This window comes from Maniola hyperantus, chromosome 2, assembly GCF_902806685.2.
Source record: "Maniola hyperantus chromosome 2, iAphHyp1.2, whole genome shotgun sequence".
NCBI classification, from domain to species: domain Eukaryota; kingdom Metazoa; phylum Arthropoda; class Insecta; order Lepidoptera; family Nymphalidae; genus Maniola; species Maniola hyperantus.
Window position 1 is genome coordinate 4668754 of NC_048537.1, and position 27984 is coordinate 4696737.

The window sequence follows — 27984 nt, forward strand, 5'->3', positions numbered from 1 at the left end:
GGTGTTGTATGCTCTAGTTTGAACTACGAGACTGTTCGATATACCTACGATAATAAATGTTTCCAATATTTTTTTTATATTCTGTAGCAACTACCAGGATGTGTTCTTTAAATGCCTCATAGATGGCGCTGTTTATGTATTTAAATGAGATTTAAAGGTACAGTTCGACAAGCTCTATCATGGCGCGTGGCAGGCAGGCAAGCCAATCTACACTATACAATAGAGGTGGGTATATAGTATCCGACAGGTTGAAATGTCAATCGAGGAGGAAACGCCCCGCACACCAGCACAGCCCCTGCGCTAATCCGGTTCGAGTGTGGGGCGTCCCCCCGCGTCATACCCCGATTACATACAACTTACAGGCCGCCATGAGATAACAAAATGTCCCCTTTCTTTTTGTTTGAATATTCTAAGGATTTGTCAGTTTAAATCATATTTAAATACTCTTGGATTTGTACTCCAACAGCGACCCCCTGTCAATAAAAAAGATTTTTATTTTATTTATTTATGTATTGCACTTGCACCGCATTCATAGGTCAGTGGTCTGTGTGGTGCTCTCATACTTTGTAGTTTGTGGTCTTTAGCTTCGAAAAAACTAGAATCCAGAACCGTAAAGCCAGTAAAAAAAATTGTATAAAGGTAGATACAGGAACGTTTGCTTTCTCATGCGACTTAATTTTCATCCTCCATAAGTAAATCGGTACGCAGTCCGCGAACCATATTTTGACTCCTGCGGACCACTGGTTGGGAACCACTGGTGTAACTGGTTTTTTTTCAAGAATACATACAAGGAATGCAACTTTAGTTGCAAAACAAACTGAGAATTCGTGGCGTAATTGTATTTCTCATTAGTTACTTGTTTTCACATAAAAAACGTTTAATACAAATATTGTTGATCGGTTAATACAAACAATGACTATTGAACAATGGTAATAATTGTAGTGTTATTCATCGTTACGTCGTGCTATCGCTATCTCATACGCGGGTACACAGTACTTCAATCTACCTTTATTACTCTGTCTACGTGCCAGAGCCTTTCCACGGTTTTGACTTTGGTCTGTGGTATATTCAACGTACTCTGTTTTTCCCTTAAAGGACTGATATCCAGGGCTGTTAAATAAATTAAAAAAAAACTCGGATTTTCTGTTTTTCTTTGTTGTGGTCTGCTGTGTTTTGGAATGGTTTTGGAGTTTGGTCAAAGATTTTCAAATCTATTTTATAGTAGTAGGTAGGTACCTATTATTATTACAGTACAACATAATTTATTTTTATTTTTGCAAAGATTAATGTAAATAAAAAAGCATATAATATTATTTATATAGTTATTTTCAGGTTATGAAATCTAACATCAAGGAATAAATGAAGTACAACAATCATGTTTGTTTCTCATGATATGAAATCTAACAAGAAAAAGTTTCAAAAACCCAACATCCTCCGAAGAAAACCAGTACTTAATAAATCTATGATAATACATAAACTGGGCAAATCCCAAACTTGTGAATCTCAAGATGTGCAATCTCTTCCGACTTCATCTTTTGTACTTGACCCAGAAAGCAATGAACTAGAGAGACACAAATCTATAAATCTAAACAACGCTAACCATATCTATTCTTTTGAGAAATCAGCTCAGAAAGCAGATAATGTGACACTAGGCCAACACAATACTCAAGATGTGGGAGAAAATATTATGAGTGCGCATAATAGCTTAATTTATATTAATACCATCCACCAAAACAGTAAGTTATTATCTTTTAATTAGAATAGAATAGGTTTTTATTCAAATAAACATTCACAAGTGCATTTGAATAGTTAAAATAATTTACCACTAGTTCGCTACCAAAACACTAGTACTGCTCCTGGTGTACCTACTGCTTGGGTGTTTACTTTTTGTTCTGGGCTATTAGCAGGTGTTTTAAAGTACCAGTTAGCTAAGAGCCGTAAATTAGCTCTATTTTTTATTTACTTATGATAAGATAAAAACCTTTTGCTGGCTTATTTTCAAATGGAACCCTGCACAAGGTTTTACTAGAGCTGTGTGCAAAAGATTGCAGGATCAGTTCGAGGACTTTTAAGCTTCATTTATGCCACAGCACATTATGGCATGTCACAGGGCTGCATATTACAATATTTTAAAAGGTAGCAAGAATTGATGACAGTAGGTCAATATTAGGGTTCATGATTTCTCGAGCTTATCAATTTCTCGGGTCTCGAGAATTCTCGAGGCTAATTTCTCGGGTCTTCTCGGGTTGTCGAGAAATTTACATTTACGTATGGATTTGCATATTCTTCGGTTCCAATAATGCGATTAATCAACAAATTCAGTGGTTTCCTCTCAAATAAAAGTACCAAAATAATTATAAGACTTTTATTGACAGTCTTCAACATAATTAGCTTCTTTTTCTTAAAGAAAACTAAAAAAATAAGCTATTCTGACATTTGTGACTTATACATATATACAATTACAGCACAAGCACAGCATTAAAAAGAAAAAAAATCAACTTAAAACTTCTAGCTTCTTTCTTTTAAACAAAACAAACAATAAACAAAAATTTCAACATGAAAACGTTAACCTTATCCTAACTTATAATTAAATTACAATCACAGCACCATTTTTGGCATGTTAATTAGAAAAAAAAATCAAATGAAATTTTTGCATTTAAAACAAACGGCAAACGCAAATCGTTTTATTTTATAATTTCATAGACTCAAATATGATTTCTCGAGTTCTCGAGTTTTCTCGAGCTTGATTTCCCGGGAACAAAGCCCAACGATTTCCTGGGAATTCTCGGCTCGAGAATTGCCGGGAATGAACCCTAGTCAATATAAAATAAACTGCTGCATGATAAATAAGGCTCCAGAATTCATGTTTTCATATTTTGTATTATGCTGTAGTCACTATTGTTGCTCCAGTGTAAAACGCCAAAATATTTGAAACTTATTTATTATGTTTCTTTTTATTTCAGATATTCAATTTAGTCAAAATGAAACTGCGAATGTTGAACCATTTTTAATAGGTGACATGATTCATCAGGTATTCTTTAACCTTTGTTTTGTAAAAATTCTTAAAAATTAAATGGTTTCAAAACAATATAATGTACAATTTTTTGCAGAATGTTCCACTTTTTGAAAAGCATCCTTTGGATATTACGGATACAGAAAATCACACAAAACAAAAATGGTGTATAAACTTTATTCGAGATCCTGGAACAATTATAATTAAACAAAGTAAGAGTTATTTTTATTGGGTCTCTAATTAGTTTAAAAAAGTTAACCAATATTTATGGTTTTATGATTTGAAATACCATTATGTGCTTGTCTTCCAGTTGATAACACTGAGTCGGGGCTAATAGGATATGTGGAGCAGAAATCAGATGTACCTTTGATATCAAACCCTGTACAGTCGGTACAGCAGGAGCCTACAGTATTGCAGGGGGACACTGTCACTCCAGTAAATAGCACACAAACTATATCTATTGAACAGTTAATTAAGATATCCACCAGATTTAAGGTAAATCAAATAGAAATATTATTCTTTAACGGTCAGCGCATATTGAGCGGCAAACTGCTTGAGCAATATTCATTGATATATTGATACAGAACTAAATCACAGGCCACAGCTAAAATAGAATTCAAAACACATACACAAACACAAGGACAATTTGCGGTGGATTGTCTCTTGCATGCTATTTTGAACTCAATTTTAGCTGTGCTTCAGTTCATTATCAATTTATCAATAAATAATTATATTGACAAACCGGCCAAGTGCGAGTCAGGCTCGCGCACCGAGGGGTCTGTAGTACAGTCGTATTTTTTCGACATTTTGTACGATAAATCAAAAACTATGATTCATAAAAAAAAATCTTTTTTAGAATCTAAAGGTGAAGCCCTTTCATATGATTATACATATATCACACACCGGCTTTAATCACTTGTTTAGTCGACGTCATCCGCGCGATGCGTGCGCGAACTGAGTCCCTGTGAAAAAGGACATTGGATGGGTTCGTAACTAGTTACGAACTTCGTTACTGCTTACGTCGAATAAACATGTGGGTAAAGCCGGTGTGTGATATACTGATATATGTATAATAGTATAGCCTTTATTGGTTTATTTCGACGACATCATACTAGAACGCTTAAAATGCCCAGTAGGTGCAGGTGGTAACTAACTATGCCACTGGAGCCTCCTACTGCACTACTCCGCTGGAGACTTAGATCATCAAAATAATTAAATAAATTTTCAGTGTGAAATACCTGACTGTAATAAAGAATTCACGAGTAAACAGAAACTAAACAAACATATGACCGGTGTACATAACAAGGATAAGAATGCAAAGCCCCAGAGGCAGATCACTGTGGAGTGTCCAGTTAAGAGGGTCCTCGAAAGTGGTGCGGAAGAGCTGTGTGGAAGAATATTCCATGCCAGGGATGAACTTATGAAACATTTGAATGAAGGGCATACAATTGATGAAGCACTGTACAGGTAAGGACATAGTCTTATTAGCAAGTGTTTGGCATTATTTTTTATTTTATTTTTTGTTCTTATAGGTACATGTTAACCCTTGACTGCGATCTCACTTGATGATAAGTCAATTATACAAAACTACCGAAAACACAAAGAAACACGAAAGAAGCACACGTTTGCATAATAAACTAGTAAACCCCACCTACAAATTTAAAATCTCTAGGCCATTATGCAGAACAACTAACATTTATAACGAAATCCTGTACTCATACAGAATTGTTTCTATGAGATTCTACGAATTATTGCAAAACTAACCAAACCTACCTACAGTGCGACAAGGCTCTCTTGGCACTTGAATGACATTGACAGGGGGGCGCTTGACGGGAACGCTAGTTCCGATTTTCGCCATGCGCCAAGATAGCCTTATCGCACTGTATACATGACATCAATTGCACGACAGACTATGTTATATTTGTATGTTCAGACTTCAGACCAATCCTTTGCAGTATTATTCTATGTAGTAGTGGTAACATTGTGTGTGCAGCTGCACGGAGTGCGGCCGGCGCTTTTTCTGGGCGTCGGGGCTGCGCGCGCACGCCCGTGCACACGTGGTGCGCGCGGGCCGCGTTGATCTGGCGTGTCCGTGGCCGGGCTGCGGCCGCGTGTTCCGCCAGCCCTGCCGCCTGCGCGAGCACTCGCGCGCGCACACCGGCGACCGCCCCTACCCGTGCAGGTTCCCGGTGAGAACTCTGCTATATGTTATACTCTTGCCTTTCGGAGTTCACTCCACCCCTCAAACCGTCGAGCAATAGAAACTTATTCACAGCAATGTAAATAAATAGATTTGAAGTAGAGTTAAATAGTTGGGTATGTGGCGTGTAGAACTGCGGCTGGTCGTTCCGCACGGCGAGCAAGCTAATGCGGCACGCGCGGCGGCACACGGGCGAGCGGCGCCACGCGTGCGGTGCGTGCGGCCGCGCCTTCCTGCGCCGCGAGCACCTGCGCGACCACGCGCAGCGCCACGCCGCGCCGCAGCGCCGCGCCAAGCACGCCTGTCCCCACGCAGGTACTGTCTGCAAGCTTCACTACTAACACTCCCCGTGTCATACAATGAAACAGATTTAATCATTTACTATTGACAAAGGACAGCGTTATACGTGGGGAAAGGACAACTTTTTACATAGTACTACTAGATATAAGTACTCTTACATTGTCGCTTGTTTACGTAGTAATAGATTGAATATCTTTTCTTCTACTAGGTACCTACTAGATAGTCTACCTATCACAGAATACTTCATAGGTTCTTACTGGTACAAAAGGTTTACACACTAAGTAAGTTTAGGTAAAGGACACAGTATAGTGCAATAGCTTGCATAGTACTGCAACACAAGTTTAACCAATATAAGAGACTAGCTTATGCTCGCGACTTCGTCCGCGTGGACTACACAAAATTCAAACCCCTATTTCACCCCCTCAGGGGTTGAATTTTCAAAACTCCTTTAGCGGATGCCTACGTCATAATAGCTATCTGCATGCCAAATTTCAGCCCGATCCGTCCAGTAGTTTGAGCTGTGTGTTGATAGATCAGTCAGTCAGTCAATCCTTTTATATATTTAGATAAGTGTTGTGAAGGGGTGCGCCGCTGTAGTTATATTTCTCGGGTCACGTGATCAAGCAAGCCCAACTTTATTTTATGTACTTACACTAGTCGGCAGGTTTTTTAAAAAAAAAAGAATATTAGCCATGTTAAATGACTAATATTCCCTTTACCTCTCCAACTAAGTGTCAAGCTTGTGCTAAGAGTAGGTATGACAATAGTGCAACGGGCGGGGTTTGAACCGTCGACCTTTCGGTTTTCAGTCCACTCCTTTACCGGTTGAGCTATTGAGGCTCTAAATTTATAGAGCATTACCTCTGTCACTCATACCTATCTGACGTTTTGTCGGTCTCGATGACAGAGACAACGCTCTACGAAACCGCTATTTCTTTCTTAAGGTCGATGTAGAATATTTCATGCGGGGTACTGTAAATGTTTGTATAATGTGTGTATAACTATATAATATATTTGGTAGATTGCCAGCAGAGTTTCACGAACATGAGTTCCCTTTACTTGCACATGAAGAAGGTCCACAAAGAGGAGCGGAGCGCCGCGCCCGCTGCCGATTGCGAGATGAGAAGAGTTAGAGCAGACAATATGTTTGTGGTAATAATATCATTATTATAAAGCTGTGGTAGCCTAGTGGTTAGGACGTCTGCCTTCCAATCGGAGGTCGGGGGTTCTTTCCTGGGCACGCACCTCTAACATTTCGGAGCTATGTGCGTTTTTAAGTAATTAAAATGTCACTTGATTTTACGGTAAAGGAGGAAACCTGCATGCCTGGGTATTCTCCGTAACGTTCTCAAAAGTGTGTGAAGTCTGCCAATCCGCACTTGGCCAGCGTGGTAGACTATGGCCAAACCCTTCTCACTTTGAGAGGAGAGCCGTGCTCTGTAGAGAGCCGGCGATGGGTTGATCATGATGATGATGATAATACTGTATTTTTTTTGTAGTAATATGATGATGCGGCAACAGCTATTTTGCACACTCCGCAAATATTTTATACTAGCTGATGCCCGCGACTTCGTTCGCGTGGATTTAACAACCAACCAACAAACCAACAAACAAACACACTTTCGAGTTTCGCATATAAATGCGAACTTATTACAAAATAGCTGACCCTGCGAACTTCGTTCCGCCTAACAGTCGATTCAAATTTTTTAATTTTTTTTTAAATATCAATTCACTATCAGAAATTCTAAAATCCCCACGATTTACGACTTCAGTACTTTGCAGCATAAGGATTGAGGAGTTAGGATCCGAAGTTCAATGATGTAGCCTATGCTTGGTACCTAAAATAATTTTGCATCATCCGCAGTTCCTGAAACATTATAGTTTAGGAGTGCTGTACCCTACATCATCAGGGTTGAGGAGTTGAGACTTGAAGTCTGAGAATAAAGTCGTTGCTTGGTACCTACAATATGAATTCACTATGAACACTTCCTGAATCTTGATAACTCAGGCGGGCAGTAACCCTGCAGCATCAGGATTAAGGAGTTGAATCCAGAATTTTTTATGTGACCACCACGAAAACTTTTTTTGTTGATTTAAAAAAAATTAATTACAATGCTTTAATGAATTACAACTCAGTATACATTTTAACTTTCATCCCCTCTCCTACGGGAACCATGCTGAATTTCGGGATAAAAAGTATCCTATATTCTTCCTCATAGTATGACCTCAAATCGTACCAAGTTTCATTGGAATCCATTCAGTAGTTTCAGCGTGATGCGCGGCCGTGATACAGACAGACAGACAGACAGACAGACAGATAGACAGACAGACAGACAAAAATGAAAAAAATTACAGTTTTATGTTCAGTATCGATTATAGAGTGCCCTCGAAAAAAAAAATTCAAAATATCTTCAATGTACAGAATTTGACCTGTTACAGTTTTATTATAAGTACCTTTCTAACAAAAAAAGAATGAATGAAATCAGACTACGCGTTAATGAATTACAACTCAGTATACATTTTAACTTTCATCCCCTCTCCTACGGGAACCATGCTGAATTTCGGGATAAAAAGTATCCTATATTCTTCCTCATAGTATGACCTCAAATCGTACCAAGTTTCATTGGAATCCATTCAGTAGTTTCAGCGTGATGCGCGGCCGTGATACAGACAGACAGACAGACAGACAGACAGATAGACAGACAGACAGACAAAAATGAAAAAAATTACAGTTTTATGTTCAGTATCGATTATAGAGTGCCCTCGAAAAAAAAATTCAAAATATCTTCAATGTACAGAATTTGACCTGTTACAGTTTTATTATAAGTATTGATTGATACGTACCTACTTGCAAAATTGTTTATATTTTTGTTTTTATTAACATTGTTTTTATTACTAGCGGAGCGGAGATGATGCCCGCCACTTCGTCCGCGTGGATGTTTACGAAATCCCGCGGTAACCATGGATTTTTGCGGAATAAAAAGTAGCTCATGTGTTAATCTAAGATTCTAAGATATAAGCTATCTCCATTCCAAATTTTAGCCAAATCCGTCCTGTAGTTTTTGCGTGAAAGAGTAAATACATACACATACACACGCACGCACGCAGGTTGCACGCACTCACGCCCGCACGCACGCACACGCAAACTTTCACCTTACTAATATTAGTGTGATTATATATAAAATATTTATTTTGTAGGTGAGTTTATTGGAACCGAGTGAGGGCGCTGAGATCGAGCACGCTACAGTGGAGGGAGACTGGGTAGTGCGAGAGGAAGCGGGGAAACTAGAGGAAGCAGGGGAGCTAGAGGAGTTAGAGGAAGCGGAGGAGGCAGTGGAGCTAGAGGAAGTAGAGGAGGCGGAGGAGTTGGAGGCTGGGGAGGAAGTGGCGGCGGCGCACGCGGCGCGCACGCACTGCACGTGGCCGCTTTCTCGTGCGCTACGCTGGCGCCAGCCCAGCGCGTACTTTCTCGAAGAAGACGTCCAAGTACGTATCCACTACTACTTCGACATGCTTGCGGAGCTAGCGGAGAAGGCAGGGAAGCTAGAGGCTAAAGTGGAGGGGGTGGAGGAAGCACACGCAGCGCGCGTTGCGCTGCTAGCCGAGCGCGTATTTGCTGGAGGAAGAAATGCAGGTAGTACGTAGCTAACATATACATTTTGTAGCCCATAATTTATTTACTTACACATACTTAAGTATATTATTTTAGTTCCTAAATATTGAATAATATTTTTATTTTATGTTTTAGAAAGAATATTAGCCAAGTTTATCATGCTGACTAATATTGCCCTTTCCCCTCCAATTAAGTGTAAAGTTTGTGCTAGGAGTAGGTATGACAATAGTGCAACGGGTGGGGTTTGAACCGGCGACCTTTCGGTTTTCGGTCCGCTCCTTTAACCGAGGGTATAATAATAAACGAGAGCATTATTTTGTGCAGGTGGAACAGTCTGAAGGGTCTGAGAGCAATATTTACACCGTGAGGAGCGATCTCTTCCTTCACGGCAACATGTTGCACAATGAAGATAGCGAGTAAGTTTCACGAAGTTGCTCTTATTTGGACATGCTTATATGCATTTTCAAACAGGATTTTTTTGTAGGAATGGCAAAAAATATGCCATTAATAACATCTAAAGAGATGCTTCATACAGTCAGTCGACGGAGACCGCAAATCTGTGGGGCTGAAATCGACGACAGAACAAACTACATAATTATTTTGCTTAGTAGTTGATCAGACGTTCGGGTATATGTATAGTACGCGACCCCCGCCCCGCATACCCGCGCTAACCCGGTGCGGGCGAGCGCGGGTGACGTACGTGTGTGCGGGGCGTCCCCCCGCCTCAAACCCCGATTGTCATCTCACCCTGTCGCGGACTATAGGTATTACGACTTTAAAGACAGTTCATCCGCAAACATCAAGGTTAGCTACCACAATGTCAAGTAACGCGCGGTCGCTCATTGATATCAGTACCCTTATTATAAATGCGAAAGTATGTTTGTTTGTTGGTTTAATAGTTTGTTGGTTTGTCCTTTAATCACGTCGCAACGGAACAACGGATCGGCGTGATTTTTTGCATGGATATGTCGTGTTTCTTCATACAAAAGACGAGTAAATGCGTAGACAAAATTTTCTCGTGGTGCGCATGTTAGCTTAACTGGAGAGTGACATATGCTACTTTTTATGCCGAAAAATCAAAGAGTTTCCACGGGATTTTAAAGCCTAAATCCACGCGGACGAAGTCTTGGGCATCAGCTAGTAATAAATAATCGGTGTGTATTATGTAGGCAGATGGCAGAATGCACGCGCGTGTCGGAGAGCGCCGGCGCGAGCGAGGGCGAGGCTGCGGCGAGCGCGGAGCTCGACGCGGATCTGCTGCTCGACGCGCCCTCCGTGCATCTCGACCAGGTTCGTGGACATACTATTATTACGCCGTTTCCACGTTGGTGCCAACGCTCGTACCAACGTTGCTTGGTTATTTTGGTGAGGCGTCCACATGTTGGCTATTAATCCTAGTTCTGTCCCGACAGAGCCAACGTGAAGATGTACGACACAGTAATCGAAACGCACTCGTGAACGTTGGCGCAGATTCCTTTGAGAAAACCGAAACAGAATGGCCAAGTACCAACGTTGGCACGAGTATGGGGGTCAATGCTGATTTCCCGATACCTTGTGTGTATTTACTTTATTTAATTAGTACACCCCTTCCGCTTTCTTTAATTTTTATAATATCCTCTACCCTAAGGTTGCCTGGAAGAGATCGCTATTTTAGCGATAAGGCCGCCTATTGTACATGCTATCTTTGTTATATGTCAATTGTTTTTGTTTTGGTGTACAATAAAGCATATTTTACTTTACTTTTACTGTACTTGTCCACACGTTGGGCAAAAAGTGTTGGCCGTTGGGACCAACGTGTGGAGGCAGCGTTAGACCTTGTTAAAGGAGACACGAGTCGATGCACGGCGCGTTGTGTGTCTTGTTACGATTATTCCATTCATGAGAGGCGAACATTTTTTCATGAGAATCATTTATTAAAATCATTTATTAGGGCTGAACTCGTGTTGTTTCGCAGGAGGAGCTGTACACCGACGCGGTGGACGAGTCGTCCTTCCGCGTGCTGCTGCTGAGCGAGGAGCTCGCCTAGCCGTGGCGCTAACACTGATTCTGAGGCTGAGATCTATAGAGCGCACTTTGACTTTGCTCAGACTTAAGATTGAGTTAAAACGAGACAGATTTATGTGAGAGATATAGCTCTGTCTCGTTTTAACTGTGTCTTAAGTCTAAGCTAAGTCAGAGTGCGCTCTATAGATCTCACCCTGAGATCTATACAACATACATACTTTGATTTTGCGACTTATAAAAGTGTAGTACTGTAACGGTTGCGGTCGCGCATCTCTGTCTCCGATATCTGTCGCGGCGCGAACTTGTGTCCTATTCTTATATTGATCCATAGTAGCGACTATTTGATTTGGCATCAGTCCAACCTTTGGATTGATGGTATTACCGCGAAGGATATATTTTTCTTTCAATCTGTTATACGTACAGAATATAATAATGTACATCGACCTTTAGAATGAAATTTCGGTTTTGTAGAGTGTTGTTTCTGTCATTCATACCTATGTGACGTTTTGTCTCAACGACTGAGACAATGCTCTACAAAACCGCTATCCCTTTCTAAAGGTCGATGTACATTATTTTCTGCCACGTACTGTAGATCGATTTGAAGCCAAATTGATCGCCTAACACAAGATTCAGATGTTCGCGTTACGTCTAACGTATCACAAATCACGTGACTATGTGCTTAGTATATGAGTCGTTTAGATTTAGTGATATAAAATCGTGAACAAAATCTCCGATTATTGTTTTTTATCGTGCGTAAACCAGCGACAGGTTATCTTCTGTGGCCGATATCGTCGCCTCATCATACAAGCGCATACTTTTCCCTTTGTTCGACCATCTGACCGCAGCTTTATAATATTTTAAAGCTAGGAAATCTTCACAATATTCGATTTGCCTGCGCACTTGCGGCTGAAATTAATAATATTTTTACAGTCTGAAATTTATAAAGTCAATCTATATGCCGTCTATCGATAAGTTACTTAGCAAAATTGTTATTTGTCAAAAATACCATACAATGTGTGACAAATAACAATGTTGCTAACTTATCGATAGATCACAGATAGGATTGATTACTAATTACTCGTACCAAAGTGTTTGTATACTAACCAATCCTAATCCAAAGTAAACAAAGTATAATAGTAAAAGCACATGACAAGCAACCACGCGACACTAATTGTGCCTAATCAAATTGTTTCGTGTCCGAAAAAGACTACCACAACACTCGACGTGACGCTTGTCGGGTCTTGGTAGTGAATTTCTGCGGCTCGATTGCGGTAGAATGACAGTTACAATGTCACGATTGCAACCACCTCTGATTGGTTGAGGCTCGCTCACTATTGGCTACAATGCATTGTTGCAACAAGAATACCATAAAATTCTGCCAATCGCAACAATAGGGTATTTTACCCTTTTTGAAAAGTGTTTTAATTTGATTCTAAAGTGATAATAAATTACCAAAAAAATTATTCGATCGATAACTGCAATAAAAATGCATTTAAATTTTGCATTTCAAATTTCGACGCGAAAACGATGCCCGCCATTTTTTTAGATTCATCACCTGTGATGACGTCACACGGATTGATAAACAACGACATTTTCTTAGTGAAATACATTACAACTTCAATCCACGTGACGTCACAGTCAGAATTAACATGGCGGCTACGGTATAATGCGTTTTGGATATTTTGTAGAACAGATAAAAAAGAAATGAAATCTTTAAAATGAATTATAAAATTCATTATATAATTTTATAAACGTATATTAACATTTTTCGATTGCTAATACTATCTTGTTTATACATTTCTTGCTTGGTGTAAAATATCGTACTGCGATTGTAATATTGATTGATGCAGGTTTTTCGGAATCGACCTACTGGCCATAAAAAATAATGCAATGATGTGACATGAAGTGACCCAGGTGTACCCGGCCCCTTATAGATTTACTTATAAAAACAATTTTAGATCTTAATACACTTATTAAAAAAACAATGTAAATGTTAATCTGTTGCGTAACCTGTGCGTTAACGCATTGTTCATTCTGTAGAGTTGAAACTTTGTCCAGTTGTTGTTGTCACTTGTGTGACGGTTTCTGACATTGTTCCATCACCCTGGCGGAATGCACGTATGCCGGGATTACAGTTCCAAATGTTCACATTACGTGACCGTGTAATATTGAGCCCTCATGCCTAATGGTTCAAGTTTCGGTTTCAGCGCAATTTATATGATTTTGGCGTCCAATAATTTTCTATAACAGTAGCCAATCAAATGGGTATCGTGTAGAGTTAGCGAAATTACGAATTAAAAGTACAAAGGACTGTGCATATAAAATATACTTACGAATATAATGAATTATGAATTTTACGGTGCAATACAATATTTTAATTTTGCAAGTGTAAGGTAAAACTATCTTAGAATATTAGTTGGTAGGACAACTTTTCATAATATGATAAATTATAATATTATAAATGAAATACCCTTTGTTTCCGTTTCAACGACAACTACTGCAAATAAATAACTTTATGAAACTCTTACTTTTTATTAATCTTACAGTAGTATAAACCTAATTACAATCAATTAACATCTTAATATTAACAACGCAAGTATTACTATACTATAAATGTCAAGATCTCATTGTTCAAACAAAAACGATCAAGGATTCAATTGGGGTTTTTATTAATTTTCAACGAAACAAATGCGTTATTTTTGAAAAATAAAACGGTTAATAACTCCAAAAAAGTGCTATTATCGCCCGAAAGTGTTTGATGGCATTTGATAGCATTTGACGACCCTTATTAGGCTGAGATCTACAGAGCGCACTCTGACTTAGCTAAGACTTAATATAGAGTTAAAACGAGATAGAGCTAAAATCTGTCTCGTTTTAACTCAACTCAATCAATTCTGAGAAAAGTCAAAGTACGCTCTATAGATCTCAGCCTTACAACCCCTCAAATGGATCGTCATGTTTTACCGCTCACCCTGTATATTGACTTCATTAATAAAATGATAATATATCCAATACTTAAAGAGCCGATATGTGAAAAATGAAAATAATATGTTTACAAAACTTAGAATTAGTGGTTAATGATTTTATTTTCTGTTGAAACTTTCACAGCGTTTTCCAAATTTACTACAATACTCTGTAAACAATTTCAAATTGAATAAGTTTAAAAGTATTTAAGTTTTTAAATTTATAAAAACACTATTTATTATTAAAATTTTATTACTATAAAAATCACACTTCTTGCTTGAGGATGCCAAGAAACTATGATCTCTACATGCCTTCTAAGTTCTAATATATTTTTTACGTTTTGTTAGTTTTAATAGCAGGCCCCGATTCTCTAGTCTCTCTCTAAACTAAATTTATAGTATCTGCATCCTTTTCTTTTTACTAATGCTAAAAAAGGAACGGAACATGACTTTCACATTTAAAGACTCTAAATTTTAGTGCACAATACAAATTTAAACAGTAGGTTCGCGAGTGCGTGCTAAAATCACGGGTTTTACCATCTAAAAATTAAATTTAGAAATGTCAAACTGCTTCTGTCCTTTTCATATTACAATAGTAAGAAGAGGGTGCGAATACTCTAAAATTAGGTTGTGCTTAGAATCGGTGCCAATTGTCTTCTAATGTTTGTGATAACGATTTTATTATTAATGGTGTAAAATACTGTTATAATTAAACTAAGATAATTTTATGTATAGTATATAAGCAACTAACGGTTGTTAGAGAGAAATGATGGTTGGTTAAATGACATGACTACCGTTTTACTAAACATGTAATTAAACAAAGATTTCTATTGCATTATATATGTTACATTATAATGTATTATATACGTTATATATGTATTTATATACGTTCGTGCTACGTTATACACGTTTATCTTATTAATTAAAACGAATAGACTTTCGAATACTACATCAGTTATGTATATAAATGAAAAATTAGGCATTCATGAGTTTCATGAGTTTGTCATGTCACGATTTATTCGAAACATCTGAGGTTTGAGAACCTTAAGAACCATTACGCACGGTAGGTAGTTGCTCGGCAACTCAGTCCACAGAATCTGTAATTTATATGGAAGTTGCCTTATCTATGCGCACGGAGTTGCCGCAACTCCGTGCGCATAAGTACGGCAACTTTTCATATAAATTACAGATTCTTAACGGTCGCCACAAGGTCGCCACTCACCCCCCGGTGATGCTGTAGCGGCCAGTAGGACCTAAGCAGCATAGTCAATCCGAAACAACACAAAAAGGTCGCCACTCGCCGTCGACTGAGTTGCCGGGCAACTCGGTCGGCAATCCACCCTACGTATAGGCTCCAAGCAACTCTGTTCGGTTAAGTTTGATAATTATAATTTTTCGTATTCGTCTAGGTTAGGTTTACTTAATAAATTGTACATAAGAAAATATATTTTGGATATTTTAAACATACATAATATGGTGAGATGCTTATTTTTTGAGACTGTTGTCCAAAATGAACTTTTTGTTAGGTATCATAATTTTTTAAAGTTAATTTATGTAAAGCTCCTTATTTGCGGTTGTCTTAATTTAGTCCCTTAAAAAATATTATCTATTAAGTATTAAATTTTATCTTAGAAATAGGTACGTGAAAATCAACGGGGGTTGTGTGTAGACATATTTATATATTATTATATATATTTGCTCAATTAATTCAAAATAACTCTTGTAAAATCTATTTTTATAATTTCATATTTGGTATGAAAATATTATTGTTATAATAAAGTTGATGAAAATGTCTAGACTAAATGCTAAAGTGCCTTTATATGAACAATTAATTTTGAGCACAAACATTTACTAAGCTTCATGCACCAGCAGCATTATATTATTATACCTACTTATTTTATTAATTTATAAATTAAAATTTTCAAGTTATTTCTAAAGTGTGAAAAAGGCACAGCGAATGGGGAGCTGCCAATGAAATTCTAAATTATATTTATATAAAAGAACGTATATTTTGTTGCTATAATCTGTTTTGTTTATGTATTTTGGATTAATGTTTTAATTGCATCGCACAGTAACGTCGCGCTAAGTCAACCTTAAATTAGTCACATATCATTATTTAGTTGTTAATCATTATATTACAAATGATTGCTTTGTGTTTATGCAGATTTTGCTATATTACTTATTATAGGAATAAATGTTTTGAAATATAATTATTTATCTTTTATTTTGACTTTTTTAATTTTAACTTATGATGTGGGTACTTAGCTGTGGTACCTAGATTTGAACATGGACCTATAAGGATTTGAATTTAAAATCTTTCTAGTATTGTGGGTAATAAAACAAAAATAATTTACCTGACGCATATTTTATAGCAAAAAGGAACACTAATGGTTTTATTTAGAATAACAACATAACAAGGGGAAACTTAAAATGTATACGTACAATATACAGGGGTTTCAATATTTTTTTTCCATTCGTGTTATCAATTTCCATAGAATAGAAAATTGAACGATGGTTTAAGCCCGAAATTAATGAAATCAATCTATCCGTAACCTTTTGATAAGTTTCTTCAACGTTATTTGTCAAAACTCACAAGGTTCATAATAAGTAATTACTTATCGGCAGATTACAGATAGATTGATATTAATTTCGCCGTTAATGTACAAAAATCAAAGAAATGAAATAGCGCACCCGCATGACTCTACCTATGTTCTGCGGCTGAGGTCGCCGGCTCGCTTCGCTCGCCACATCCCTATTTTGCGCGAACACAAGCGCAAAGAACTCCTTCTGAACTCATTTTCTGGCTTAAGTAGGCGCGTTATAAAAACACTAGGGGTAGTATTATATACAAGACTGCATCATGCGTGGAGTTGGGACTCTGGGTACCCAGATTTTGTTCTAGTTTTTATTAGTTGTAACTGCATCATGCGTTGGAGTCGGGACTCTGGGTGCCCAGATTTTGTTCTAGTTTTTATTAGTTGTAACAAAGGCTTTCCAACTAGTTTTAATACTTAAAACTGTTTGTAAAAGTATTTCAGCCCGAACTGGTATTACTAGTTAAAAGGGGTTTGAACTGAAAATGGGCTTTATTTAACTGTAACAAATCTACTAGCATTTGTATAATAATAATAATTTGAGTAGTATTGAAAGGAAAAAAGTTTACTTTGTTTTATGAGTATTTTTAAGAAGTATAGAAGTTATGTACCTTATTCATTAGTTATTTACTTAATTTATAATTTTGTCTTTATTATTATATAAATGCGAAAATATTTCTTTGTTGGTTTGTACTTCAATAACGCCACAACAGAGCAACGGATTGATTTGATATTTTGCATGGATATACTTAAAGATCTGGAGAGGAGAGTGACAGAAAAACTACTTTTTATCCCGGAAAATCGAAGATTTCCCAATGGATTTTTAAAACCTAAATCCACGTGGTCGAAGTCGCGAGTATCATCCAGTAAAATACATAATACCTAAGTGACTATGATAAGACAGTTGCCCATTAAAAATCTTAAAAATAATACAATACCTAATTGCTTACGTATCTGTATACTAAGTACATAAATTCGTGATTTCGTAAATAACAGTAGTACCTACAAGTATCTACGGGTTTTCTAATAAAATATACTTAATAAAATAAAAACAACTCTTAGGTATACGATAACAAATTCAACTATCTTCATAATAATCCTAATATAAGTATATCTATGTACATATAAAACACAAAAAATGTTTCTATACCTATGTCCGTTATAAACTTTGAAAACATCCAACCGATGTGCCCCAAACCGGTTTCATTAGAAAGGCAATAATGCGAAGATGGTTTTAGACCAATAAAAAATGCATTAGGCAAATTTTATACGGTGTACCTAACTAAGTGTACAGCGGCTCCTATAGCTGTGTCCTAAGTGTTGCAATACAAGGAACTGCGAACACACGAGTGAGTTTACCATTCACACTGCCGAGCGTGCGTAGGAGCTCCGAGCTTTCTAGTTTGTACCGAATGTGCTATAGTATGCGACAGGTTCAAATGGCAATTGGGAAAGGAATACCCGCACAGCCCTCGTGAGTCGTGCTAACTCGGTCCAGCCGAGCGCGGGTGACGTGCGGGTGTGCGGGGCGTCTCCCCGCCTCATACCCCGATTGCCATCTCAACCTGAGCGCGGCTGGTTCGCGTAGTTGCCATCGCGCGTTGTCAGTGTCATGAGGTCCCAGTTCACACCATCCCACTCGGCGAGTGTCGGTCTGGAGGTGTGAGGGGAAGTTCTAAGCTCGTGGTGCGAATGAGAGAAATTGATATCTTGTCCCTGCCGAGCGCCACGCTCCACAGTATCGCGTACAGGAGGATGAGACCGGCGGCTGACGCTGCGATTACGATGGCGACGCGCCCTCCTTGCCCCCAGTCCAGTATTTCGTAGATGAAACGATTTCCCATGCTGCAATATTTACAATATTTGTTATTACAATGACGACCCTTCCAGATTAGGCCGCTTCCATCTTAGACTGTATCATCACTTACCACCAGATGAGATTGCAGTCAAGGACTAAGTTGTATCTGTATTAAAAACAGTGTCGCGTATCAAAAGTCAGGCTCGCGCAATGAGGATTCCGTACTACAGTCGTATTTTTTCGACATTTTGCAGGATAATTCAAAAACTATGACACATAATCATCAATATACTTATAATAAAACTGTAACAGGTCAAATTCTGTACATTGAAGATATTTTGAAATTTTTTTTTCGAGGGCACTCTATAATCGATACTGAACCCAAAACTGTAATTTTTTTCATTTTTGTCTGTCTGTCTGTCTATCTGTCTGTCTGTCTGTCTGTATCACGGCCGCGCATCACGCTGAAACTACTGAATGGATTCCAATGAAACTTGGTACGATTTGAGGTCATACTATGAGGAAGAATATAGGATACTTTTTATCCCGAAATTCAGCATGGTTCCCGTAGGAGAGGTGACGAAAGTTAAAATGTATACTGAGTTGTAGTTCATTAACGCGTAGTCCGATTTCATTCATTCTTTTTTTGTTAGGTATTGTAGGTACCAAGCAACGACAACAATCCCGAAAAATCAAAGAGTTCCCACGGGATTTTAAAAAACGTAAATCCACGCGGACGAAGTCGCAGGAATCAGCTAGTAATAAATAAAAATCTGTTCTAGAATGTACAGGTGAAGATCTTTCATATGATACCCAACTTGATATAGTTATATATATGATATAATCTTACTTAGAAAATTGAAAATACTAATTCTTAGTTCATGACCACAATTTAATTTTTTTTGTGTGATCTAACCCTAAATTCACGGTTTTCAGATTTTCCCCCAAATATCAGCTATAAGATCTACCTACCTGCCAAATTTCATGATTCTAGGTCAACGGGAAGTACCCTGTAGGTTTCTTGACAGACAGACGGACAGACAGACAACAAAGTGATCCTATAAGGGTTCCATTTTTCCTTTTGAGGTACGGAACCCTAAAAATGTACTTAGGTAGTATGGTAAGGTTAGGTGGGGGTGCTAGAAAGTAGAAATGCGTTGGATGACCTCCAAACCAGATGGCTGGGGCTGGATGGAGTACGGAACCCTCGGTGCGCGAGTCTGACTCGCACTTGGCCGGTTTTTTGCTTTCTGTGACTATTCTGTTGTGGTTCGTGTACCTTATACTAACTCGCCTTTCGCTGTATCACCTTGACAAAATGTGACGCGGAAATTGAAATTATATGTCACCAGGTCGAGCTAGAAATTATGTTAAGTATTACTTACATCGTTGGTTAAACGTTAGTGCATGAAATATTGTCGTTGTTACAGATAGACCGATTCGGATTTTCAATGCGATTTCCTTTGTTAAACATCATGACGCAGTTTTTGCTTGCACCACATATTTTGAGAAAGTTATATATTATGTTCGAAATCCCTCTCATCAGGGATAAAATCCGGAACGAGGAAATTCGCAGAAGGACAAAAGCGTTTGTCCTTCAATCACGCCGCAACGGAGCAACGGATCGAAGTGATTTTTTCGCGTGGATATATGTTAGTTTTTAAAAATCCTGTTGGAATAGTTAAAAACTACTTTTTATCCTGGAATATCAAAGAGTTCCCACGGGATTTTTAAAAACTAAATCCACGCAGGCGAAGTCGCGGGCATCAGCTACTTTTCAAATAAATAACTATGTAAAACGTACGCATCTGTGCCGCCGGCTGCGTAATAAATTCCGGAGAAGGCTGCATACCACAGCGCGACCCCCAAAGGCTGGTAAATGTGCACCAACCGCAGTGGAGTCCGCGACATGACAATCTCGATGAACGCAACGCACGAGTTGAACCCGTGCGTCGACAGGTCTAGCCAGAATTGCGAAGCCTCTTCTTGCTCTTTTTGTTCTGCAAAATAACATTTATAGGTAGGTAAGTGACATTCAAAACAGGTAGGATGTAGATATTGTGGGGGCAGATAAAACAGCTGTCTCGATCTATCAGTTGACAGTTTGCTTTAAGGAAATGCTGGAAAGTAGAGATAAGTAGGTATATTAAACCTATTTCCTACCCGTCGATATTAGATAGGTATACCGTGGTATACCTACCCTATCACAGAAATATAAAATAGATGACATTCAAATGTTAAGAGTTGCTATGGTTTGAAATCTTCAGCTAATTTTACTTAAAAAACCGCCCAAGTGCGAGTCAGGCTCGCGCAATGAGGGTTCCATACTACAGTCGTATTTTTTTGACATTTTGCACGATAATTCAAAAACTATGATGCATAAAAATAAATAAAAATCTGTTTTAGAATGTACAGGTGAAGACCTTTCATATGATACCCCACTTGATATAGTCACTCACTTCGAAAGTTGAAAATACTAATTATTAGTTCATGACCACAATTAATTTTTTTTTGTGTGATCTAACCCTAAATTCACGGTTTTCAGATTTTCCCCAAATGTCAGCTTTAAGACCAACCGTCCTGCCAAATTTCATGATTCTAGGTCAACGGAAAGTACCCTGTAGGTTTCTTGACAGACAGACAACAAAGTGATCCTATAAGGGTTCCGTTTTTCCTTTTGAGGTACGGAACCCTAAAAATCGTAAAAATCGTAATCGTAAACAACGTAACAACAAATAGCGTGGAAAAGTAACAGGTAGCATTTGATTTAAAAAGAAAATCATTCACTAAATACCTACTTACCTATTTTAGTAAAGGCACTTATTATCTAAGGTAGGTACCTACTGTTAGTCAACAGTATAAACGGAATGATTGGTATGAAAATAGTCTTAGTCACGTTCGTGTAGTTTACAGTCTATACCACTATATTCAATGTACCTACTCTGTAGTCTATACCTACCTACTTTCCTACCTAAGTTTAAAAGTAGGTAAGTAGATAGGTATTATAAAGCAGTATATTCAACAACAGAATTTGAACGATTAATAGCCTCATCTGGTAACAGAAGGGCTGGCTCAAGGGCTGGCTCGATGGCTGGCTTATTATTTGCGCAACGGATCAGTCTGGCTGTCCAGCGCGGAAATGCAACCAGTATTCTTGGCACCATTCCACACGAGCATGATTTGTATAGGTAGTAATTAGATAAGGCTAGCTTTAAACTTTATTGTAATATTTTCTTTAAAAAAAACAACAGACCATGCTTAGTAGGTATTTAGTTTTATGTATAGCGTCTAAGCTTTTCAAGAATTTTGAAAGGGTTGACTAAGTAAATAGGTACCTACGTTTAATTAGGGCAAATGAATGTACTTAATGAGCAATAACCGTTGGAAACCTTTTTTTAAAAATATCTATTGCTTCCACAGTAGGTGTCTAAGTACCATCGACGTACAGTTTGTCTGTCATAAATGCAGCCTAGATGCAGGATGCAAGCTATCCCCACCGTAAAACTGAAGATCGATTCAACTTCAAATTCATAAGTATAATAGGTACTTATCGCACCCCTAGATCAAAACTATTTTAACACAAAAACCCTTCTTAAGATCTATGAGGCTATGGTAAGTGAGAGGGACGCCATCATACGTTGAAGCGAGACAGCAGTAGCAGCTTGAATAAAAACTACTTGTAAGGAACAGAATTTGCTTCGGGTGCGTGGTGTTCTAAATTCAAATTTAGATTTCAGTACAACATTACATCCCTCAAGGCGTAATGGATTTCAGTACAACATTACAACCCGGCTTAGTCATAGGAATGTTATGACGTAGGTACTTTAACCCTTAGCTAACAGGTCCTAGAGCGAGTGTTGTGAAAATTATTAAAAATCAGTTTTTCTTAGTTTCTGAAAATAGTTTGCTTTTTAAATTTGAGTTGAAACAGTTTTATATAATATGTACTAGCTGATCCCCGCGGCTTCGCCCGCGTAGATTTAGGTTTTTAAAGATCCCGTATAGCCTATGTCACTCAGGAATAATGTAGCTTTCTACTGGTGAAAGAATTTTTAAAATCGGTTCAGTAGTTCTAAAGATTACCCCCTACAAACAAACTTAACGACATTACCTCTTTATATAATACAACGGGCCGTGCAGCAGAAATCGTAATATTTTAATTTCGCCATAACTTCAAAACCAAACGTCCAATTTTAATCATTCAAAGACCAAATATTATCTCCATAAACTGTTCTTAGTGATGATATCATTTATTTTGATAAGGATTAATAGCATGAGTAAAATAAACGCGTTTAAATGTAGTCCAAAAAAAATTCAAGATTTTTAAATAAAAAAATGGTTGCTGTGCCTCACTCGACATAGATGGGTATAGTGTGTCGCGGACTTTTTTGTAGATATTTATAAGATCTACAATTAATTGGAACATTTTATGGTTCTATCTTTTATAGTTTAGGCAGCGTACGCAAAATAAGTAACTTTTCTGGTTGATTTTTTACACCTTGTGTCCGAAAAACCCAAATATCTTACGGAACCCTATTTTTTCCAAAATAAAATATAGCCTATGTTACTCGTGGATAATGTAGCTTTCGAATGGTGAAAGAATTTTTAAAATCGGTCCAGTAGTTTTTGAGCCTATTCAGTACAAACAAACAAACAAACAAACAAAGTTTTCCTCTTTATAATATTAGTGTAGAATTAAAAATATATAATATTAGTGTAGAAAATAAAATATAGCCTATGTTACTCGTGGATAATGTAGCTTTCGAATGGTGAAAGAATTTTTAAAATCGGTCCAGTAGTTTTTGAGCCTATTCAGTACAAACAAACAAACAAACAAACAAAGTTTTCCTCTTTATAATATTAGTGTAGATGTAGACAACGGGCCGTGCAGCAGAAATCGTAATATTTTAATTTCGCCATAACTTCAAAACCAAACGTCAAATTTTAATCATTCAAAGACCAAATATTATCTCCATAAACTGTTCTTAGTGATGAAATCATTTATTTTGATAAGGATTAATAGCACGAGTAAAATAAACGCGTTTAAATGTAGTCCAAAAAAATTCAAGATTTTTAAATAAAAAAATGGTTGCTGTGCCTCACTCGACATAGATGGGTATAGTGTGTCGCGGACTTTTTTGTAGATATTTATAAGATCTACAATTAATTGGAACATTTTATGGTTCTATCTTTTATAGTTTAGGCAGCGTACGCAAAATAAGTAACTTTTCTGGTTGATTTTTTACACCTTGTGTCCGAAAAACCCAAATATCTTACGGAACCCTATTTTTTTCCAAAATAAAATATAGCCTATGTTACTCGTGGATAATGTAGCTTTCGAATGGTGAAAGAATTTTTAAAATCGGTCCAGTAGTTTTTGAGCCTATTCAGTACAAACAAACAAACAAACAAGGTTTTCCTCTTTATAATATTAGTGTAGATAACGGTGCGGACCGGTATAGTATACCTAGGTATGGGCCTTTACTTTAGCTAAGTTGTGACAAAGCCTGATTAGTGAATTATAGTGATTACTGATTAGCCAATAGCACAGCTGCAGGCGGTTTACGGTAGCCACAATGTTTCATTCTTCCCGCATAGGAGGGATATGAAAAAATAAAAATATATCGTAGGTATATCAATGACATGAGGGTATAAAACACCCCACACGATGACATGTTATTGGTTCTAATAAAACTTCTTTTCTTTAAGATTACTTAGAAGATATTTTTGACGATGTCCCTGGTGCAGTGATGTGTGCTGTTGTATTAGGTAGTATATTATGTACATAGATTAATTTTATTGGTCTCGCTCCGCTCTACTTATGTAATAGCTGATGCCTGCGACTATATCTGCGTGGATTGAGGTTTTAAAAAAGCACGCCACTCTAACTAACCTAGATATATTATACCTTGAAAACCTTTTTCTTTTTAAAATTAATTTAACTATTCCTTGTTGTGGTAATAGGTTTCTATAACTGCTAAATTCAACTTTAGAGCTCCTTTTCTTTTTAAAACCGCTTGACACACAGACGGATTGGACAAAACTATAATGGTTCCTTGTTCTATTACAGAACCCTAAAAATCAGATTAGTCTTCTAAATATATAAAAGGAAAATGTGATTGACTGATCTATCAACGCACAGCTCAAACTACTGGACAGATCGGGCTAAAATTTGGCATGCAGATAGCGATTATGATGTAGGCATCCGCTAAGAAAGGATTTTTGAAAATTTAACCCCAAGGGGGTGAAAATTGTGGGTTTAAAATTTGTGTAATCCAAGCGGACGAAGTCGCGAGCATAGTCTTCTAAATATATAAATGGAAAATGTGATTGACTGATCTATCAACGCACAGCTCAAACTATTGGACAGATCGGGCTATTTGGCATGCACATAGCTATTATAACGTAGGCATCCGCTAAGAAAGGATTTTTAAAAATTCAACCCCTAAGGGGGGTAAATAGGGGTTTGAAATTTGTGTAATCCAAGCGGACGAGGTCGCGAGCATAAGCTAGACTGGTACTAAATAGGTAAGTACACACCAGGATTGTAGAGCAAGATCCAGTAGAGGCCGGTGATTACGATGGCGACGGTGGTGGCGATGTTGTAGAGCAGCCAGTACGTGCTCACGTACCATGGCAAAGTATCTCCATCTAAAAACAAAGTCTTATTAATTACTGGCTGATGCCTATGCCTTCGCCCGCGTGGATTTAGGTTTTCAAAATCCCGCGGGAACTCTTAGATTTTCCGGGATAAAAAGTAGCCTATTTCTAAACTAACTCTGTACCAATTTCATCTAAATCGGTTAAACTGTTGGGCTTGTAAAATGCTAGCAGAAAGACAGACACACTTTCGCATTTATAATATTTAATGAAAATGTAGTCCAAGCGGACGAAGTCGCGAGCATAAGCTAGTTTAAACATATTAAAATTGAATACCTACAAAATTACATAAATGAGAGAGTAACTAGTCCATTATTTTTTTGGCATATCGTAGGTATATCTCAAATACTATAACAATTCATCATCATCATCATCATCATCTCAATCCTTCGTCGGTCCACTATAGGTAGGCCATATCTACTCATGCGACTATATGATGGGACCTACTATGGACGGGTCTCGTCTCAGAATGAGAAAGGTCTAACTCTAAGCCATAGTTCACCACGCTGGTCAAGTGTGGATTGGCAGACTTCGCACACTGTTGAGGACATTATGGAGGCATGTCGACATGCAGATTTCTTCTCGCTGTTTCCCTTTCTACTGTCAGAGTGAAACATTGTGCCCAGCATAAAACCACGAATAGGGGGTGTCTTAACTCTTATCCACTATTCTATCACCGCTTTTTAGGGTTCCGTACCTCAAAAGGAAAAAGGAACCCTTATAGGATCACTGTCTGTATCTCTGTCCATCCGTCTGTCGTGAAAACGTATAGGGTTTTATTTTTATTTTTATTCAGATACAAGTTAGCCCTTGACTGCAATCTCACCTGGTGGTAAGTGATAATGCAGTCTAAGATGATAGCGGGCTAACCTGGAAGGGGTTATGGCAGTTTTTATTAAACCCATACCCCTTTGGTTTCTACACGGCATCGTACCGGAACGCTAAATCGCTTGGCGGCACGGCTTTGCCGGTAGGGTGGTAACACGGTTACGGTAGGGTATTTCCCGTTGACCTAGAATCATGAAACTTGGCATGGACCAAGAAAATCTGAAATCCGTAAATTAGTGGTTACATCACAAAAAAAATTAAAATGTGTTCATGAACAAATAATTTAGTATTTTCAATTTTCAGAGTAAGATAACTATACCAAGTGGGGTGTCAATTGTCATATGAAGGGCTTTAACTGTACATTCTAAAACAGATTTATTTTTATTTTGAAGCATAATCGTTTTTTATCTATCGTGCAAAATGTCGAAAAAATACGACTAGTGTGGAACCCTCGGTGCGCGAGTCTGACTCGCACTTGGCCGGTTTTTATTTACAATTCATATTATTGACAAATCTACGTTCATTAATACGAATATGACACGGTTACTATGTAAGCGGTATAGTAATATTATGTCATAATACGAGGCATGTGGGCCAACGTGTGACGGCAATCGACGCGACGCGTGGTGCTTGCATAGTAATCGAGCGAACAGGCGCGTGAATAGAACGAGAACAAAACGGTGTTGACAGTACATAATACGACGATTAGCTAGCTTTTCCAGACAGAGGTCGTTGCGAGCATTCAGTGGAATGTAAACATTGCATCTATTGATGTTTTCGTTTACATTTGATGGCAAATATTGCACGTGTGTAAGTATATACGACGTGATTCGTGAATGGTGCTGATGCTGTGACCTCAAGTAGTACCAACATACCTACTGCCAGCTTCTGCTTCAAGGAAATAGGTGCTCTTTCAGTAGCCTCTCAATCTAAATTTACAAAAATATAATTTTTGTAAGACAAAATAAATATATTATTCTTAGTTACCAAAAAATTCTTTGATAATAATATGCGCTGTCACAACTACCTATAGTATAGGCGACACTACCTATATTATAGTCTAGACAGGCTTTTGTGAGTGGGGTGACTATGCATTTACAGCTTCCGGGAAATCCAAAAGCTTTGCGATGTGAAATCTGCGATACAGTTACAATTTGCGTGAATGGGAAATTCCCTGCTTTCGTGAGACACCTCATAAAATTAGTGTTAATCAGTACCCTTATTATAAATGCGAAAGTGTTTGTTTGTTGGTTTGTTGGTTTATTGGTTTGTTGGTTTGTTAGTTTGTCCTTCAATCCCGTCGCAACGTTGCACCGGATTGACGTGATTTTTTTCATGGGTATAGATAAAGATCTGAAGAGTGACATAGGCTACTTTTTATCCCGGAAAATCAAAGAGTTCCCGCGGGATTTTTAAAAAATCTAATTCCACGCGGACGAAGTCGCGGGCGTCAGCTAGTAAAAAATAAATAAAGTATGCTTGCACTGCCTTAATAAACCATGATAGCCTAATGGTTAAGACGTCCGCCTCGTATTCGGGAGGTCGATGGTTCGAACCTCTAATGTTTCGGAGTTATGTGCGTTTTAAGCAATAAAATATCACTTGCTTTAACGGTGATTGAAAACGTCGTAAAGAAACCTGCATGCCTGAGAGTTTTACATAATGTTCTCAAAGATATGTGAAGTCTTCCAATCTGCACTTGGCGTTGCAGACTATGGCCACATCCTTGTCATTCTGAGACGAGTCCTGTCCTGAGTAGTGGCTGGGCGATGGGTTTACACGATTATGATGATGTCGAAGGCCTTGTATATTTTCAACATCGACTCAATTTCGATGGTTTTCACCTCCATATTAATAATACCTAAGTGTTACGTTATCCTGGTAACGTTTTATTTCCAACTAGTTTTACCTACGTTGTCTACCTATTTGAATATTTTTATTTTTCGATACTAAGTATAATACTAAGTGCTACTACTAATAACCCTCCTTGGGCTTGGCCGCAGTCGGATAA

The 27984-nt window shown here is 37.9% G+C and overlaps 2 protein-coding genes across 4 annotated transcripts in view; one reads left to right on the forward strand and one right to left on the reverse strand.

The window, feature by feature from the left end:
• On the forward strand, positions 1 to 16303 carry LOC117987484 (uncharacterized). 2 transcript variants are annotated; one of them, XM_034974507.2, is made up of 13 exons: positions 1 to 1228; positions 1323 to 1736; positions 2964 to 3031; positions 3111 to 3225; positions 3324 to 3508; positions 4242 to 4480; positions 5007 to 5202; positions 5345 to 5528; positions 6535 to 6665; positions 8712 to 8999; positions 9451 to 9542; positions 10296 to 10416; positions 11081 to 16303. In XM_034974507.2, exons 2-13 carry the CDS (start codon positions 1376 to 1378, stop codon positions 11150 to 11152), a joined length of 2052 nt encoding a protein of 683 aa, XP_034830398.1. In that variant the 5' UTR covers positions 1 to 1228; positions 1323 to 1375; the 3' UTR covers positions 11153 to 16303. The 2 variants fall into 2 exon arrangements, with proteins under 2 accessions (XP_034830398.1, XP_069358740.1); XM_069502639.1 differs by having other exon boundaries at positions 1333 to 1736.
• LOC117987514 (protein rolling stone-like) overlaps positions 13439 to 27984 on the reverse strand; it is a 15818-nt gene continuing 1272 nt past the window's right edge. Inside the window, exons 2-5 of one of the 2 annotated variants that reach the window (XR_011237485.1) lie at positions 25026 to 25136; positions 20290 to 20485; positions 14069 to 18532; positions 13439 to 13923 (exon numbers count right to left, since the gene is read on the reverse strand). Coding sequence is in view for 1 of the 2 variants with exons in the window: in XM_034974539.2 (XP_034830430.1) it covers positions 18313 to 18532; positions 20290 to 20485; positions 25026 to 25136 (527 nt within the window). In the remaining variant the exon portion in view is untranslated. Of the gene's footprint in view, positions 18533 to 20289; positions 20486 to 25025; positions 25137 to 27984 lie in introns of both variants that reach the window. The other variant, XM_034974539.2, reaches the window with a different exon arrangement.

Bases quoted from the DNA above. Each gene is read 5' to 3' on its own strand.
- LOC117987484 (XM_034974507.2), top strand. From the start codon at position 1,376: ATGTTTGTTTCTCATGATATGAAATCTAACAAGAAAAAGTTTCAAAAA. The intron at 4,481-5,006 runs GTAAGGACATAG...TTGTGTGTGCAG, and splicing joins ATTGATGAAGCACTGTACAG to CTGCACGGAGTGCGGCCGGC. The intron at 5,529-6,534 runs GTACTGTCTGCA...TATATTTGGTAG, and splicing joins GCACGCCTGTCCCCACGCAG to ATTGCCAGCAGAGTTTCACG.